This window comes from Gopherus flavomarginatus, chromosome 5 (assembly GCF_025201925.1).
Source record: "Gopherus flavomarginatus isolate rGopFla2 chromosome 5, rGopFla2.mat.asm, whole genome shotgun sequence".
In the NCBI taxonomy this organism is placed as follows: Eukaryota; Metazoa; Chordata; order Testudines; family Testudinidae; genus Gopherus; species Gopherus flavomarginatus.
In genome coordinates this window covers 102,790,884-102,808,877 of record NC_066621.1, presented here as the reverse complement: position 1 = coordinate 102,808,877, position 17,994 = coordinate 102,790,884, and the positions used below count along the sequence as shown (strand labels likewise).

The 17,994-nt window shown below is 41.0% G+C and overlaps 1 protein-coding gene across 5 annotated transcripts in view; it reads right to left on the bottom strand.

Moving 5' to 3' along the window:
- FMN1 (formin 1) overlaps nt 1-17,994 on the bottom strand; it is a 362,805-nt gene that overhangs the window by 95,770 nt on the left and 249,041 nt on the right. For all 5 annotated transcript variants that reach the window (XM_050954781.1, XM_050954785.1, XM_050954782.1 and 2 more), the window contains 4 exons: nt 16,549-16,610; nt 13,080-13,168; nt 6,024-6,153; nt 1,245-1,391 (listed from right to left, as the gene is read on the bottom strand). In XM_050954781.1, coding sequence (XP_050810738.1) covers nt 1,245-1,391; nt 6,024-6,153; nt 13,080-13,168; nt 16,549-16,610 — 428 coding nt within the window. The remainder of the gene's footprint in view (nt 1-1,244; nt 1,392-6,023; nt 6,154-13,079; nt 13,169-16,548; nt 16,611-17,994) is intronic.

The following is a 17,994-nucleotide window of genomic DNA, read 5'->3' as shown; positions in this document are numbered from 1 at the left end:
GGCCTGAGCCACTCACCAAAGCCCCTCTCCTGCCCCATGCAGGGCTGTCCTGAGCCCCACCGCTCCCCCCTCCCACCCGAGCCCCGCCACTCACCCCCGCAAGCTTCTTTTTGGCAAAGCTGGGCATTGGTCCCATTTGCTCTTGCCAAATGATCACCAGTTGCCAAATGATCATCATCCCAAAAAAGGTGGGATGTATAGGGCCAAAATGGGACATTTAGTCATCCTAAGCCAGGGGTCCCCAAACTTTTTTTTATCAAAGCCAATTGCAACAGGGAGAGTTATAAAATTCCAACCTCCTTTCCTTGCCAGGTGTGATCACCATGTGCATTCAAGATGAGAGGGGCACAGAGCAGCCACGCCTGCACTCCCTTCCCCCCTGGACCACAAGGTTTGTCCTTCCACTGCTGATCTGATCAAACATCATCCCTGCTGAGATGGAGGTAGGGCAACATGATCCCCCAAAGTGGCTAATTTTTTAGTGTCCTGACTAAAGCCTTAAGTAACTATCCAGAGACCTCTTGGGTTTGCAGTTTTTCAGAACAGAATTTGCCATCTAGGCTGATTTTTCTTCTTCACTCAGTGTAGCAGTTCAGAATTCTTGTGTTATAATTGTTATTTGAAGACAATGTGATACTTGCCAACTTAAAAATGAAGATAGGTAACACTTTGCAGACATGGGCAGACTCTTCCACCAAGAATCCAAACCCATAAACTCATATCTGATCCTTCCGTTTTCCAGTTTCTAGCCACTGTTCCTAAACTTGGCCCTCAATGTACTTCCTCACATGCTAGTGGCTTTTGTAAAGATGTGCGACTAATATCAGGAATGAGGGTTGGGGACAGTCACTCGAGAAACCTTCTGCCCTCTGTGCTCTCTTACGTGTCTTTAACTCTGCACTGACTGAATTTTGACTGAAAAAATACACAAATAGGCTTTGACACCAAGATAATCTTTCCAGTGGCAGAATCTAGGTGAGACAGGAGATGTCTATGTGTGCATGTGTGAGGCGGGGGACAAATTGGGGAGAAAGAGACAGAGGCCAGTAGTCAGTGAGGAGGAAAATTCTTTGTGATGCAAATGATCTGTGCGAAAGAACAATGAAGGGAGAAACATTCCGCAAGTAACATCTACAAAGCGTGCTGCTGTTTAAAACAGATAATAGTAAGAGGCAAGAGAGAGATCAACCTTTTACAGATGATGGAACATGAAAATGCCCTTTAAAGTAAAAACAAGTACTTACTCTGCTCTTGACATCCTTTAGTTTGGGAAGAATTTCCAAACCAAATCCATCTGCTTGACCTCGTGTCCTGTTCCCCCCATTCATATAATTTCCAAAAGCCAAAATCAAGCCTAAAATTTCCTTCACACTTCTCATGTCCAGCAAATCCTGAAAGAGGAATACTAATTTGTAACATCAGGTGGTACAAGAAGTTAACAATACTTTTACTGTTGCCCATGAAAGTTACAGCGATGAGACGGACAAAAATTATGGATTTCCCTAAAGACTTATACCAATATTTACCACAAAATCGTTTTCTATAACTAGTACTTGAAGTGCAGTAGTCATGAAAATGGCATTATATGGTTCCATGTTTGTCACTCACTGATTCCACATCAAAGTAAAGTAAAGGGGTGTTTTGTGATTTTAGGCTCTCGACAATGCAGGAGTCAAGCTGGATCCTTTTTTTCCTCCCTTGGTATTCTCAGTAGTAAAGATTCTGCAGGCCAAATGATTCCCTCAATCATCCCTCTACAAAACCAGGCAGCTTTCAATGGGGATTGCACAAGTGCTGCAAGAGGAACAACCAGAAGACCGTGGACTTGCACAGCTTTAACTGTGTGCATTAATTTGGCCTGCAGCAGCTTTCTTTCATTCTCTCACAAAATCACCAGACAAAAGTTAGCCTTACTCTCAGAGCCCAGGATGCAGAGTTGGCAGTTTAAAAACAATTCATTTATTTGCAAATTGAGAAGAAGTATTATTTATTATTATTTGTATTACAAAAGTGCATAAGAGCTCTAGTTCTGGAACAGGATCCCAGTGAGGTAGGTGCCATACAAACAGAACAAAAAGACAGACCCTACCCCTTGGGCTTACAATCTAAGTAAAATTTGACATGGAATCACTGAGGTATAAACACAGAAGAGCACAATGCCAATTTCAGAGTAACATAAGAGAGCAGAACCAAGTACTGCCATTCACAACACTACCCATTAGGCTACTGTGTCAGTTCTGGACAAATTGGAGAGAGGCCAGATGTGGACAAATTGGAGGGCAACAAAAACAATTAGGGGGAAGGGGCACATGTCTTATGAGGAGAGGCTGAGGGAACTAGGCTTATTTAGTCTGTAGACGAGAAGAGTGTGGGGGCATTTGATAGCAGCCTTCAACTACCTGAAAGCGGTGGGGGGGTTCCAAAGAGGATGGAGCTAGGCTAGGCTGTTCTCAGTGGTGGCAGATGACAGAACAAGGAGCAGTGGTCTCAAGTTGCAGTGGGGGAGGTCTAGGTTGGATATTAGGAAAAACTATTTCATTGGGAGGATGGTGAAGCACTGGAATGGGTTACCAAGAGAGTTGGTGGAATCTCCATCCTTAGAGGTTTTTAGGGCCCGGCTTGACAAAGCCCTGGCTGAGATGATTTAGTTGGTGTTGGTCCTGCTTTGAGCAGGGGGTTGGACTAGATGACCTCCTGAGGTCTCTTCCAATCCATATCTTATATGATTCTCATATTTTAAAATCTAATTTTCAAGGTTACCTAAGAATTTTCTCCTTGCTAGAACACAACATACAAGTAGAGCTGTGCAAAAAAATGGATTTTTTTGGTTTGTCAGCAATTAAAAAAAAAATAAAATAAAAATTCATTTGGGGGTCAAACTGAAAATTAAAATGTTTGAAAATTTCACCAAAAAGAAAAAGTTGAAAAAAAACCTTTGTTCTCGGACAAACATTTCATTTGACCCAAAATACAACATTGTTCTGAGCAATTTTTTAATGTTTATTAATTAAAAAAAAAAAAGCTAAACAAAATTTCAAAACAAACAGTTTTGAATTTAAAAATCAAAATGTTTCATTTAGGAAATGTCAAAGTGAAATCTTCTGATTTTTTTAAAGTTTTTTTTACAACCAAAACAATTTGGTGAAATCATCAGAATGTTTCGGGGTCACCAAATCTGCATTTCTTTGTCAAAAATAGTTTAAGCTGAAAAATTTCACCTAGTTCTACATGTAGGTTCTGAGTCATACAATGAATTTCTTTCAGAAATATTGGAAAGAGATACTATATCTATGTCAGAACACAGTTGTGTGCCTGTCTAAAACAGAGATGGGCCAAGAGGTTGGTGTTTGGATTCAGGATTACAATTTTGGCCCATCGCTAGGTTAAAGTGATGTGTTTTGTGCATGAAATGGACATGGAAAATGAAATATATAACAGCCTATAACCTTGTGTATTATATAAATTATTATTTATCAAAATGATAAACAGTATTTACATGGCAGACTAATCACTGTAGTAATACAGGCATATATTTTTTTAAAGAGATTTTATTTTTATAGCACAAAGACAGAAACCTAAAAACAAACTCTAAAGGGAAGAAATTGAATAGATTGTGTCTTCTCCTTCTGAGATGTTATCTTTAATTTTGTTTTAATCCATATGAAGTACGTGCAGTATCTTGTACTATGAAGGTGACACAAAATGATGCAGATGTTCTTACTCAAAGAAATTATAAGAGAGGAAAATACTGCACACCAGAGTAGCCATTTCAAATAGGTTCATAAGGAAGGGCTTTATCCTTAGTTTGTTATCTGCCCAGACTAAGGAGCAATGGATTATTGTTCCGCACCTGGAGCAGACTCAGGGAGTCATAATCAATCTCCCACCACAGTTTCCCTGCTACTTTAAGGAGAGAATAAGCTGTGCTGATGTAACGCTGACAGACCCCGGTTGTCAGCAGGCAGGACTGAACTGGGGATCTCTGGAACTTAGTGCATGAGCCTCTACAGCATGAGCTAAAAGCCAACTTTCTGTTAGCTAAAGCTGTAGAGCAGACTCACTTTCTCTCTCTCTTTAAGGGTCTCAGTGCCACTAGACAGGAGAAAACACCACACCCAGAAGGTGTGTGGGTTACGGTGGGTCTATACCCAGTGCACAATATGGGAAGTAGGCAGGGCAAGCCACAGTCTGGCGGTAACTATTTTAAATTGCTTAAAAAAGAAAAAAAGAAATAAAGAGCCTAGAGGTAGTATGGATAATGAACGGCCTCCATGTAAACACACACTATCCCTCCTAGGCATTAAAAACTGAAACTTGGGTTCAGAAGGCAGAAGAATAAATTCAGTGGTGAGGTAAATGGTGAGAGAAGTTGATTACAAAATGGGTACACTGTAAGAGATAAGGCAGAGATACTTGCTCTGATTTTGCATTAAGTGGACCACACTTCACCTGCTTGGGGAAAAATCAGAAGAAAGGGGAAGAGGTGGGAGAAAAAGTAAGTGACAGGGAGTCAAGAAACCTCGGTGCTGTTCCCAAGTCTGCTTTAGAATTGCTCTGTAACTTTGGGGAAGCCATTCAAACTCCATGGCCCTGATTCTTATTTACACAAGGCCACTTTTTACCACCCTGATACTGTAAAAGGACCTTAAAGTGAGTGAAAAGTAATAAGCCCCTTAACATTGACAGAGTGTGTTCTTAGTACAAATGTGAATCAGATGCTTTGTGCCTCAGTTCCTCATAAGTAAAGTGGGAGTAATACTATTTGCCTACCTCAGAAATTCTACGTATCTTACTTCATTGTTTATAATGCGCATTCGATAGGAAGCGCCATATAAACACACAATATCATTGTTTTTATTACTATTTGGAAATACTGTGTAAAATCTTCTATCAAAGGGGTAGCTGTGTTAGTCTGGATCTGTAAAAAAAAACAAAGAGTCCTCTGGCACCTTACAGACTAACAGAGGTATCGGAGCATGAGCTTTTGTGGGTGAATACCCACTTCGTCAGATGTGAAATCTTGTTTGTTTTTAACATTCCTAAGGTTTTAAGAAAGATAACTCGTTTTTAGGGGTACCTAAGTATTTTTGTTTTAAATCCACGGCAGATTTGGCAACATTTCTCATATGAGTACAGCAATAAATACAAAACATTTTTTGAGACATCTGAGTGAGGATGGAGCTTTGTTTTCAGTTCACAACATTTCAGTGACATCACGGGTACAACCATATTTACACTAGTCTCTTCTATACTGTTCATTTCCTCTTTCTTGGCTTGTCTCCTTGTTTGAATTGGCTTTTTAGTCTCATTTTCCTCTTGAATTCTCGCTTTATCCCCATCTCCAGACTCTTCACTTTCCCCACACATTATACTCTCTCCCTCTAAAGCACCTCCAAATCCACTTTGCCAACATGTGAGCAGAGCAAAAAATCAAAAAACAGATCCTGTCGACTTCACCTTGCTTCTCCATCCACAGGTGGAGTGGGGCGGCAGAGAGTTCAGAAGAGACTCTTCTTATGGTAGGCCAGACAATTTACTATGCTGGCCTTTTGCATGAATGTCTGTGGTTGCTATTCACTGTTTAGGTTTTCTTCTAATCATCATAATCAATTATTTCTATTACCGTAACATCTAGGAACCCATTACTTTTTCTTCTAAAATGTATTTATTTCTAAGAGTTTTACTGATCTAGTTTAATTCATTTATTAAAGTTGGCTTTGAGGCTGATCTCTGTTTCTGTAAGATTCTGCTCAGTTTTGCAACATTTGAAATTTCTTTACTGAAAATATCTATCATTTTACATGAAATGACTGGCACTATGCAAGTTAATTAAAATCTGCTATTCCACTGGAAGGAAATGTTGCTATGTAAGAGCCATATAGCGCTTTTAAATTCCTGCAAAGTTAATGAAACAGCTGAAGTATTTATATTATACCTGAATTAGTTTTAGGAAGCAAGGAAATACATAGTATTTTAAATAACTTTAATTTGTGATTGGCTTTCATTAGACTGGCAGAACCTACCTTAGAAGCACGAGTAATAACATCCACTTTACGATGCACTGAGGTTATCCCCTCAGAGAAAACAGACTGGAAGATTATACATTGGGCACGTTCTGCAAAATTGGGGATCTGGGATAACTCATATAAAAATCTGTGAAAATAAGAACTACACTGTAATACCAAATCTTTACATTTCACATCTTTTGTTATAATATAACATGTCAGAGTAATAGTGTTAAAGAAAACACATACATAAAGCAATCTTTCTTTATTTGAATTGTAAATTAAATATGACAAAACAAAATAATGTTTCATGATCTTTTGCACAACATTAGAGAACAGAGGAGCTGTATTATCAAAGCTCGTTGGTGACAAACAGAAGGACCTGCAGACTGGAGATTTTCTGTTCCACTACTCTATGGACAGGCTTATGTGTGAGAGAAACATTGCCCTCTACTGGATGAAAACAGCTCTGTACATCGGTTTATCAGTTTGATTGTTTGGTGTATTGCTAAATAAAAGAGTATAACAGAATAACAACAATTAAAAATAGAAAAATACCCTTTAGATCATTTAGTCAAGTGTTTCCCAAAATGTTGGTGCACCTCTGCTAAGTGGCCACAAGGACAAGCTAAGGGCAAAGGAGATGCCTAAATTAAGATGGGCAGGACTTTAACACCACATGGCAGGAATGAGGTGCATGACTGGTTTCATTTTCCTGACTACTCTTCATTTGAAATCCCTTGATACCATGCTCTATTCTGGTCACCTCACCATAGGATAGCCATTGCTGAGATTTAAAAGATCCAGCAAATGAATGAAGTGATTTAGGGTTTTAAGGTGCAATTATAAAATACGATTAGCCTGACATAACTCAGGGAAAAAAAGAGACAATGAAGTATCTCACAGAACATTTTGTTATTTTGAAATAAAGGAATGGATTGGTGACAATACTTGGTTACTTATAACAAAAATCTATAGTCTGAATCTGTGGGATGATCCACCCTATATTGTAACTAAGGGTCATCATTACCAACAGTTGCCACTTAGGGTTACCTTGGATATCATAGTTTTCCCATTATGTTGAGTATGAAATAAATATGATAATTGTACAGTATCATTTGGTAAACAGAGATTTTTTTAATGATGACAGCACAACAATTCAGGCAGACATCTTTTGTATAAAATGGAGGTTGGATTATCCATCAAAGTCAAAAATCAAAGAAGGAAGTGTAAATTAATGCAAGAGGATACTGGATAAACTTTTGAAGAGGACAGAATTCTGGGTTCATTCATTAATTGTGGGTTGGGGTTAAGAAAGGTAAGCGTCTGGCTAACTTCAAGATATGATGGAGCACCCCGTTGACCTAACGTAACTTTTTGATGGCCCTTAATACAACATTCTACCGACGATCTACAGTAAGCACAGAGGGTTTTAATATCATGTACTCTACCCTGGTACTGTAAAGACACCCTAAAGAAAGCTTATATAAAATGTATACCCACTTGATGGCTCCTTTACCCTGACAGAGTGCTGTAGAAAGGGCCTTAGTTTAATTTTGAATCAGGGCCAAAGCCCATCATACTGTAACTATATATAAATCATTGACTCCATTGAATTGAAAGACAATGAAGTAATCATTTTTATCAAGAAATAATGTACCAGTTTATATTTACTCACATTTTAAAAACATCAAGTTTAGTGAATAATTTGAAACAAAACCGATTCTCTTCTCATGCCAGTGAAAGTCAAAAGGACCACCACTGATATCAATGGAGATACATCCGTTTAAGAGAAGAGAGAACAAGGACTCAGTGTCATAATTTGGGAGGAAGCAAATATTTTACCTTCAAACAAATGATCGTTCTCTACTTACTGTGGTCAATAACATGGTCAGCAATAAAGCCCCAAATTGCATTTGCTTCCATTTCCCTGTCTAGCAATGATTTAGTACTAGTGAGAACTACAAGAAGATTACATTTCAGTCAGAATGCAATACTTGGAAAGAAGCTAGAGCATCTGTGTCCCTCAGACAAGACCCCATGTTGTGGTCAATTACACATATAAATCTTTTCGACTCTAATGAATATTAGCATTTTAACAACGTTATTATCAAGAAACATAATTTAGGGGCACAGTGCAATACTTCTAAGATATATTTACAGTGTACGACAGCAATAGCAAATATAACATGCCAGCAAAACAAATCAAAATCACATGTGCAGGAGACCATTATTGATATCAGGAAAGCTTTCTGATTCTCTGGAATTTCAAAACATTTAAAATTAGCAAAAGCCTCTTGTAGACTGCACTGAATTCAGCCCAACACTTAAAGTATTTTAATCCATAATGTTACCATTTGTAACCATTTTACAAATATGGCATTTCATTTTTAACTGTGCTTTGAGCCTTACCAATGAAAATGCAGTCAGGTTTATGTTCCACACTAACTAATTTAATCTGTGCATACAAGGTTGGAACTCTTGTGTGCTTAATCTTTTGTGGAACATATATGCTTAATGTAGTTCCAACAAAAGCCCCTGGTCCGCATTTACTGAGACTGAGTGGACAGTCATAACAGTACAATTGATTTATTGAGTTCCCAAAAAGTGCAGTATTTTGAATGGCTTATAAAACTGATGTTAGAGCATCACTGATGTTATGGATGATGGTGTGGGCAGTCAGGCCTACTGGTCAGAGCAGTGGGTGGTCAGGACTAGTGGTTGGTGCAGCAAATCAGAGGCCAGGAACAGTACCAAAAGACCAGAGCCAGAGTCAGGAACCAAGTACAGCTGGGAACAAGGCTGTTAATGCAACCCAAAACTGCATTTGCTTTTTTTCCCCAACAGCATCGCATTGCTGACTCATGTTGAGCTTGTGATCAACCTCAAGTCCTACATCCTTCTCAGCAGTGCTGCGGACAAGCTAGTTATCTCCCATTCTGTATTCGTGAATTTGGTTTTTCTCCCCTAAATGTAGCACTTACATTTGTCTATCATTTCGTCTTTCATTTTGTGTCTGTGGCCCACTTCTCCAATTTATCAAGATACCTTAGAATTTTAGGGAGCAGGTGGTGGCCTGGTCCAGCTGCTGGGCTAAAGAGAAGGCCTGGTGACACTTCTCAGCCAATCAGGGTGTCCAGTCAATCAAGGCTTTCAGCTTAAGTTAACTAGCTGGTCCCAGGCTCAGCACAGATGTTCTCCACCATTATCCTGGACTGGTCGTCTGGACTGTAGCCCTCCCAGTCCACCAGGTACTGGAGTTTCCCCCAACTCACTAGGAGGAAAGAATTAATCAGATAAAATATTCCTCCTGCCCTCAAATGGTTATGGATGGTGGAAATGGGTTGGAGTGGTTCAGGAAGGGGTTCTCAGTTTAAGGCTTTAGAAAGAAGATATGAAATACAGGGTGGATCTTTAGGGACTCGGATAGATGCAGACTGCATGTTATTGGATTGACTTGTTCCAAGATCTTGAAATGGCCGAGGTACCGGTAATCCAGTTTGGCTGATGGGCTTTAAGTTTCTAGGTGGATAACCAAACTCTGTCCCTACAACAGGATTGGGACAGTCTAATGGCCCTGGCTAGCATGGTGCTATAAGCTTCTTTATCAGATCTTAAATTTTTCTTGAGTTCTCGGTGCATTTCGAGCAAGTGTGTAGCCAAGTCCACGGTGGTAGGTACCTGGGAACACGTGGGTATGTCTGGATGAAAACAAAGATGAAAGCCATAGTTAGTAAACAATGGACTTTGCGTGGGTTGCATTATTGTAGGCAAATTCCACAAGGAAAATAAGTAATTCAAAAAACAGTGCAGATACCATTCTAGAATCTGGCTGATATGTTCTGGTCGCCCATTGATTTGCAGGTGATAGGCAGAAAAGGTGAGGGAAGAAGAAATCTTAGAAATACCCACCAAAAAAAATGGGAGATGAACCGGAACTCTGATCCGACATGAGGTCAGTTGGCGATCCATGGTAATGGAAGACATTCTCTAGAAAGAGACATGTTGTTTCTGAAGGCATGGCACAGAACAAAGTGCACCATCTCAATTAGGAAATCAACCATGACATGGATGCCACCTTGCATAAGTCCATAGTTAGTCCCTTGGAGAAGACAATATGCCCCAGGAATTCACTCATGTCCTGGTCAAATTCACACTTCTTGAGCATCATACATAAGTCATTTTAGCAGAATCTTTCTAAGATTCAGCATACACATTGATCATGATAACCAGATCCTCAGTAAAAATGAGGATATCATTGAGGTAGATAACCACAAATTGGTCCAACATGTCCCTAAAGAGATCATGAATGAAGCACTGGAAAGTCACCAGAGCGTTGCACAAGATGAAGTGAGAAGGCTATCTTCCATTCATCTCTATCTCTAATCCAAACTGGATTACAAGCTCCACAAAGGTCCAACTTGGTGAAGACCTTGGTGGAGCAGAGTCTCTCAAAGAGTTCATTGGTAAGGGGTACTGGTTCTGGATTGTAACATTGTTTAAAGGCTGTTAATCCACACAAGGCCACAGGGAGCCATCCTTCTTACCCAGAAAGAAAATCAAAGCCCTGGCTGAGGACTCGGAGAGATGGATGAATTCCCTTTGCAGGTTTTCTTGGAGATAGCTTCAGGAAGCCGATAACTCATTTTCTGAGAGGGAACAGATACACACAAAAGGGATTGCTGCTCCAGGCTGGAGGTCAACAGGGCAGTCATAGATACAGTGAAGTAGCAAGATGTCAGCTTTGTTTTTGTCAAATATGTTAGTGAAGTCTTGATATTTGACAGATATCACAGGTATCAGGACGGTTGGGGAGACCATAAGGGTTGCGAAGGATCCTTTTGGACTAACCCCCCTGTCTTGGAATCTCCTGGGAGATGGGCAGAGAAGCAGAACATTTATGTCTGTGGTTGGATTTTGAGAGGCAAGATCCCAGCAGTATAATGAATCAAAATGCACCATGTCAGTCTGCAAGCAGATACATGGATCATGGTCAATGAACCAGGGAATACAGAGGAGAACAGGAGAATGTGGCACATGGATCAACCCAAACTGAAGGATTTCTTGATGACCTTGAAGGGTACTGACCTCTAAGGGGCAGTTAGGTGAGTGACGGCCTGAAGAGAGAAGTGGTCCATCAATGGACACTATTAAGTCAGGGAAATGATATTATGCTCTCAAGCAAATTCAAGTCCATTAAATTACCTGAGACGGCAGAGGACCAGCAGATAAATGTTGGTGCAGAGTACCAGAGCAAGGGGGAGAATGCCAACGCCTTACTGGAGCTCGGTGCTTCCTGACTGGGATGCCGACTGGTCATCTGCAGGGCAAATTAATGCTAAGTGTCCCAGTTCCCCATAGCATAGGCACAGGCCTGAGGCCTGTTTTTCTCTGTGTTACAGAAGCAGGGCCTGGCACGGTCAACCTGCATGGACACAGGCTGCGGGGAAGGCGCAGTTGGTTGGTTCGCTGGAGTCAGAGTAACTGGTAAGGTCAGGAAGCTAACCTTCTTTCTTGGAGGAGTTCCATCAGGCAGTTGTCAGTCTTTATGCACGGTTCATTTAGGGCATCTGGACCTGTCAGAGGCTCCATCTGCACCAGCTTGTCTTTGACCTCATCATTTAAGCTGAGCTTCCTGCTCAGTGCTAGTGCTGCATGACCTCATTCCATTTGGTGGCTGCTACCAGGTGTCCAAATTCCAAGGCATAATTAGCAACTGGACAATGTCCCCGCAGCAATGCCTGGAGAGCAGCTTCTTCAATACGCATGCAACTGAGGTAATTGAAAATGATCGCAACGGCTTGAACAAAAATTCCCAACTGGGTCAGGAGAGGACTAGCATTCTCCAGCAGTGGAGAGGCCCAGGCAAAAGCCTCCCCAGTCAGCACGCTGATGATAAGTCCTACTCAGGAGTGGATGCGGGGAATGACTGAGGACACCACAGAAAAAGGGCCAGAAACTTGAGGAACTTACTGCAGTCGTCAGCTAACTCATCCAGCAGGGAAATTTTTGGTTCTCGAGTGGCTGGAGTTGAAGCTGCGGGCCACACTCCAGGCCCGCAGGACAGCAACCTGAGTCTGCAGGTTCTGCAAGATACTATCTCTGACAGGGAGACATTGGACTTAGAAGCATCCATTCTTCTAGCAGAACTTGTCCCTTCTTTCAGGAGGATGCTGCTCAAACTGTCACGGACTGGGATGTAGGTGGTCAGGCCTAGTGGTTGCATCAGTGGGCAATTAAGCCTAGGGATCAGAGCTGGAGTCAGAGCCAGAGTCAAGAAACAAACAGGAGACCAGCTCTGGAACAGAGTGGAGCAGGGCAGGAGCAAGGCTGGGAAAAAGACACACACAAGGGCAGTTGCAGCTGTGAGCGAACCATTGCCCAGCAGCCTGGGCTGCTGTTCTTTGGCTTCAGAGCAGGCATGTTAGGTTTGGTGTATCAAGGTGTTCAGCTGAGGTCAAGTAACTGGTCCCAGGCTCAGCTGCAGGCTCTGATGCTTGACCACTGGTTGATTATTTCATTTTAAAGCAACATATAAAAAAGAAAAGTCTCCTCAATCAACATCTCTCAATAACAGGGGAAATCATGGGATAATTACGTAAGGATTATAAGAAATATTTTGGTAAAGACTAGATGGTGAAAAAGGAGACTATCATTTTATCTGGAAATACCAACAACAATTGGTTTCTTTAAAATGCCTTATTTTTAACTAAGGAACAACGACAGCATGAAACTGACAGGGTGACTAATGTGGACCAACCTCTCCTCACCATGATTTACAAAACTAGGCACGGCCTCTTATAATTCCAGAACACTAAGCGTGATTCATATTTTCCAGGACATAAAAGGTCACATAGTAAAATCAGTATATTTCATCTGTTGTAGTGGTCCCAGTCAATGTAACGTTATACACACTACATCAAAAAAGGGACAATGTAATCAGTTTTCACACCACCCCTTGAAATACAGATTTTTAAAAACTGTTATCCAGCCAGAATTCTGTCCCTACACTCCCTCAACCTCCTAGCCAATGGCTATTCTGCATAATGGCAAAATACTTTAAAAAAATCTTACTGTTCTGGTTTGTCCAAGAGCTTCAGTTCCTCTTCCTTTGAAGTCTCATAATACTGCTTTATTTTTTCCAGTTCATCCTTTTGTGCTCTCTGTGTGATTATAATTAGAAACCAGCAATAAGAAGCTTTCCTTTTAAATACAAGCAACCCATCTTCTTATTTGCTGATCTCTAAAAACCCCGCCCATTCTCTTTTTACATACTTTCTCCAAATCACACATGCTACTGAAAATGCACAGAGCCTCTCTTCATGTATTCTATATATATGGTACTTGTGTGGCTGAAAGTGGATCTGTATGCTAAACTCATACCATTGTCTTTTGCTCAAGGTCAAAGATATAAAAATGTGACTGGTAAAATATATTCACATCCTGATATCAGTAATAATTTTACAGTTACGCAGGTTCTTTTGTCTGATAAAGTTTCTTGATAAAGTTGAGAACATGCCTTATTCAACAAATCCTTCATCTGCTTTACTTAAGTTGGCTTTTTAAAAACGTGTTTCTGGTAATCCATTTTAGTGTAAATCTCCTCTTTTCTACCAGTAAGGCTATTTTTCTTTAATTTGGTAAGGACTTGATTAAATGTAATTAAATTTGTACAAGTATCAGAGGGGTAGCCGTGTTAGTCTGGATCTGTAAAAGCAGCAAAGAATCCTGTGGCACCTTATAGACTAACAGACGTTTTGGAGCATGAGCTTTCGTGGGTGAATTTCGTGGGATGCATCTGAGGAAGTGGGTATTCACCCACGAAAGCTCATGCTCCAAAACGTCTGTTAGTCTATAAGATGCCACAGGATTCTTTGCTGCTTTTAAATTTGTACAGGCTTCCTTATCAAAAGTCACTGCTTTTCCACATTCCCACATGTTCACAAGTTTTTGTCATGCAGAAGTGGGGTAATATTAAAGATGAACAGGGTACTCTGTACTATTTCTATAGGGCATTCCCCACCTTTCTCTAAGGGATGTTGATCAACATTTTTTCTTTCCGCTTATATTCAATAGAGTACAATTCAACAGAGTATAATTTGTATTTCATTTTCTTTATAACACAATTCTGAGTTGCCTATGTGTCCCTTGTAAGACACCATACAGGAACATGAAAAGTTATTATTAAAAAAATTAGAGGTAGGCCCAAACCGCTACTCTAGACTCAAACAGTCCCAAACTTAGGGGAGATTGAGGTCTGCAGCTGAACCCTGAGGCTCTACTAAAATGAAAACATTCTTAAATGGTGGCCATTTTTACATTTTATACAATCTATTTTTCCAACATCCCCCAGGAATGATACTTAGTGTACAGATCAGAAGACAGAGTTGAATTATGACGAACACGTAATATCTTTTAATGTTACTCACCTATGTGATTCAAGACTTATTTTCTCTGTTTTGTCATTCTATTTATCTTGGCTGGATCCTACTGAAGAACTTTTCTGAGGATTTTCCCCTTTAACTACAGCCTAGCCACAGTTTGCACCTATAATGCTGTTTCCCTCACCTTAGGGGCAAGTACTCTCATGACAGAGGCCCCTTTTTCATAGCCAGCAGGATATAAATACAGAAAGTTGCTATAAACCCATCATCACATTCACAGAACAATTTCTCTATTTTCATTTTGTAGTTGAAATTTGCACCTGTATTATTTAATTCTGTGAAGCATTCTGTGATACTGTTTATGAAAGTCACAATACAAAATCAAATTTATTCTATTTGCATAGCAGAGTAATACCTCTGTGCACCAAGATCTAAATCTTACATTACAGAAGGCCTTCAAATTGTCCTATGCTCCAGTTTTCACAATCAGCCCCTAAAAATATGTTTCCAAATTTCCCTTCCCATTTTATAGAGTAGAGAGAGGGAGTGGAGAAAATTCCTTCCCCACAGTGAGTTTGGGAATATTCCTTACTAGAGCTTAAACACTTCAAGGTCAAAGATATCTCCTGGCAGAGTCCTGTAGATGCTTTGCTTCCCCTTCCTCTGCCAGTTACTCTGCCTCATAACTCAACTCCCTCTAGAGCTTCCTGGTTACCAAATAGAAAGAAAAAACACAAACTATTGCACACTGTATTGAGTTGTAGAATAGTTGGCTGGGGAAGGCAAGACAAAGCAAATCACATAGTATGCCTTAAAAGTAGTCTTAAAGTTTGAGGGGGTGAAGATCTGGAAAGGGGACACCCTCCCAGGCTATGACCTAGAGAAAAGTGAACCTGGGGCAAGGGGAAAGAAAAGTATGCCCAAGGTATGATATAGACCTGAAGAAGTGGGATAGAGTAGGAGAAGATATAGATAGTGAGGAGGAGACTATCTGTGGTGGGAGGTCAATATTTTTTGGGGGAGAAGACGACAGGTCATGTAACGTCTTTTGTTGCAACTTGTTTAATCTTAATCCAGCTCCAATTGTTTTGGATATGTTTACCGTATATACTCGATCATAAGCCAGTTCGTTTATAAGATGACCCCCCAAAATGGACAAGTAAAAATGGAAATTTTTTATTATGCGTTCATAAGCTGACCCTATAATTCAGGGGTCAGCAAACTTTGGTTCCCAGGCCATCAGGATGAGCCACTGGTGGGCTGAGACGGTTCGTTTACCTCAAGCGTCTGCAGGCATGGAGGTAAACCTAAGTAAACAAAGTGCCCTGGTGAGCCAGCTGCTTACCCTGATGGACTGGGACAGCAACAGGTAGGGAATTTTTTGTGCAGCGGAGAAGCTGGGGGTCGGGGGAGTAACCCCTGTGACCCCCCCACATGACCCCATCCCTAGCCTGGGACCCCCATACTCTCCCCATCCCATCCCTTCCCACTTTATCTGGGAAGGGCCAAGGGAAGATGTCTCTGGCCTGGCTGGAGCTGCTCCAGCAGGCTGGACAGCTTGGATACAGCATGTTCCAGTGCGCTGAGCCAGGCGGCCTGGCTGCAACATGCTCCAGTGGGCCAGGCGGCACGGCCACAGCGTACTCTGGGGGGCGGGGCTGAGCAGCCTGGCTGCAGCCTGCCAGCCCCGGAGCTGCAGCGGCTTCAGAGGCTGGGGGGAGAGCAGCATGACCAGAAGCGGAGAGACTCTGGCCTCTTCCCTTCTGTCTCTGCTGGCTGTGCTGCCTCACCTTGCTCCCTCTGTTGGGGAGACAGGCTGTGTCCCACCTCTCCCTCTCTATACCCATCATAAGCTGACTCCCTTCTCTGGTGCTTCCCTTTTTTACTAAAAAGATCTGGCTTATGAACAAGTATATACAGTATATTTCCCACAGGAGACTGGATCTGGCAAAATACACGCACTGCGTTGGCTAACTACATTTTGAAGATATCCACTAATACTCTTACATTCCCTAAGAAAAATCATTTTTATATACTCTCTCCTGCGTAATATGGTCACAAAATAAAACTGTATTTATTCTTTGAGTGTGTTTGCACTTGGTAAAAATCTGAAACTATGAACATTGTGCTGTTTCACATGACGTTTTCCTCATACTTACATTCTCATACAGTGCTTCCAGTGTTTCCAGGTCTACTATGGAGTCATCCACATTTAGTGTAGCTGTAAAGGATAAAATAACAAATTACACACTAAAAAAACATATTGGGTTAACCTCTGTTTTTCAGGTAACATATCTTATAGATCACAACTGGACAGAAAACAGAACTGAACTTGCACAAACTTTTCTGAAGTTTTTGAAATTCTTTTGTCCCAAATTGGGAGAAAATCAAAAATTCTAAATATGTCACAGGAGTTGAATTTTCAAAACATTAAGTTTCAGAAAATTGTAGTGAATTTTTTCAGCTTGCTCCTGGGGCTGCCTGACTCCCAATGCAGGTGGCTCTCTAGGTTGGACATAGTGTTGGGGCACCTAGGCAGTCGGGGAACTGGCTGCCCATGGAGTCAGGCAGCCTGGGGAGCTAGCCTGAGATGGGAGCCGCTCCAGGAGGAAGCTGAAAAAATTCATCACTGTTCTCCAGAAATGGACTTTTTAAAATTTAGCTTACTTGAAAAATTAATTTTTTGACTTTTCCCCAATTTAGAACAGGCTGCTTGGGAGCCTAAGAACCCAGGGAGCTGACCAGCTGGCCGCCCATCCTGGGTCGCTTGTGGAGCTAGACAGCAAAGAGCCAAGGAAGTGGCCAGTTGGCTGCCTGGCACTCCAAGGAGCTCGCCTGCTGCGGAACCTGAATTATCTGGCTTCTTAACAGCCAGGATATCAAAGAGTCAAGAGGTTGGAAGCCCTGGTAGCCTAGGCTGGCATGGAGCCACGGAGCCTGGAATTGCTGGATCCCCAGCAGCCTGCTAGGTGGGCTGCTGACGAGCTAGAAAGCTTGAGGAGTTGTGCAGCAGGTGAACTGGCAGGAAGCCAGGCAGGTTTCTTTCAAACAATGTCAGAACTGACAGGTTCCTGCAGAATATTTTGATTTCGTTAAATTGGTTTTATTGGAAAAATGTTCTGTGGGGAAATTTCTAACCAGCTCTAATAGCGATATATGAACTTCTCTATTCAACAGATTACTGTTCAGTTCATTTGCCCATTGGAATTTAAAAAAAAAAAAAGCTAATCTTGTTCCTACTGCAGATCTGAATTTCATGGCATTATTTAATTCTATCATCTGCGTGTCTCACTGCAATGTAATTTAGGCACTACATTAGTCATGTTTTTCAAAATTAAATCAGACTGCAGGTATCAAGTGCACTGTGAAGTGCATATTCACTGCCAATAAGATTTTTTAATATAATGTCACAGAAATTACTAAAGTTTTTTCATTTCTTCTGAAAAAAACAACCCTGTTTTTATCAAGATTCAGAACATTACATTCATTTAGGTATATAATTTCAAGCCACTTTGTATCCTGAATCTAAATGATTTGCTTACATTAAATAGTAATAGGAATATTAATAACATCACCATCAAAACTAAGGCTTCAATAGTTTTCTA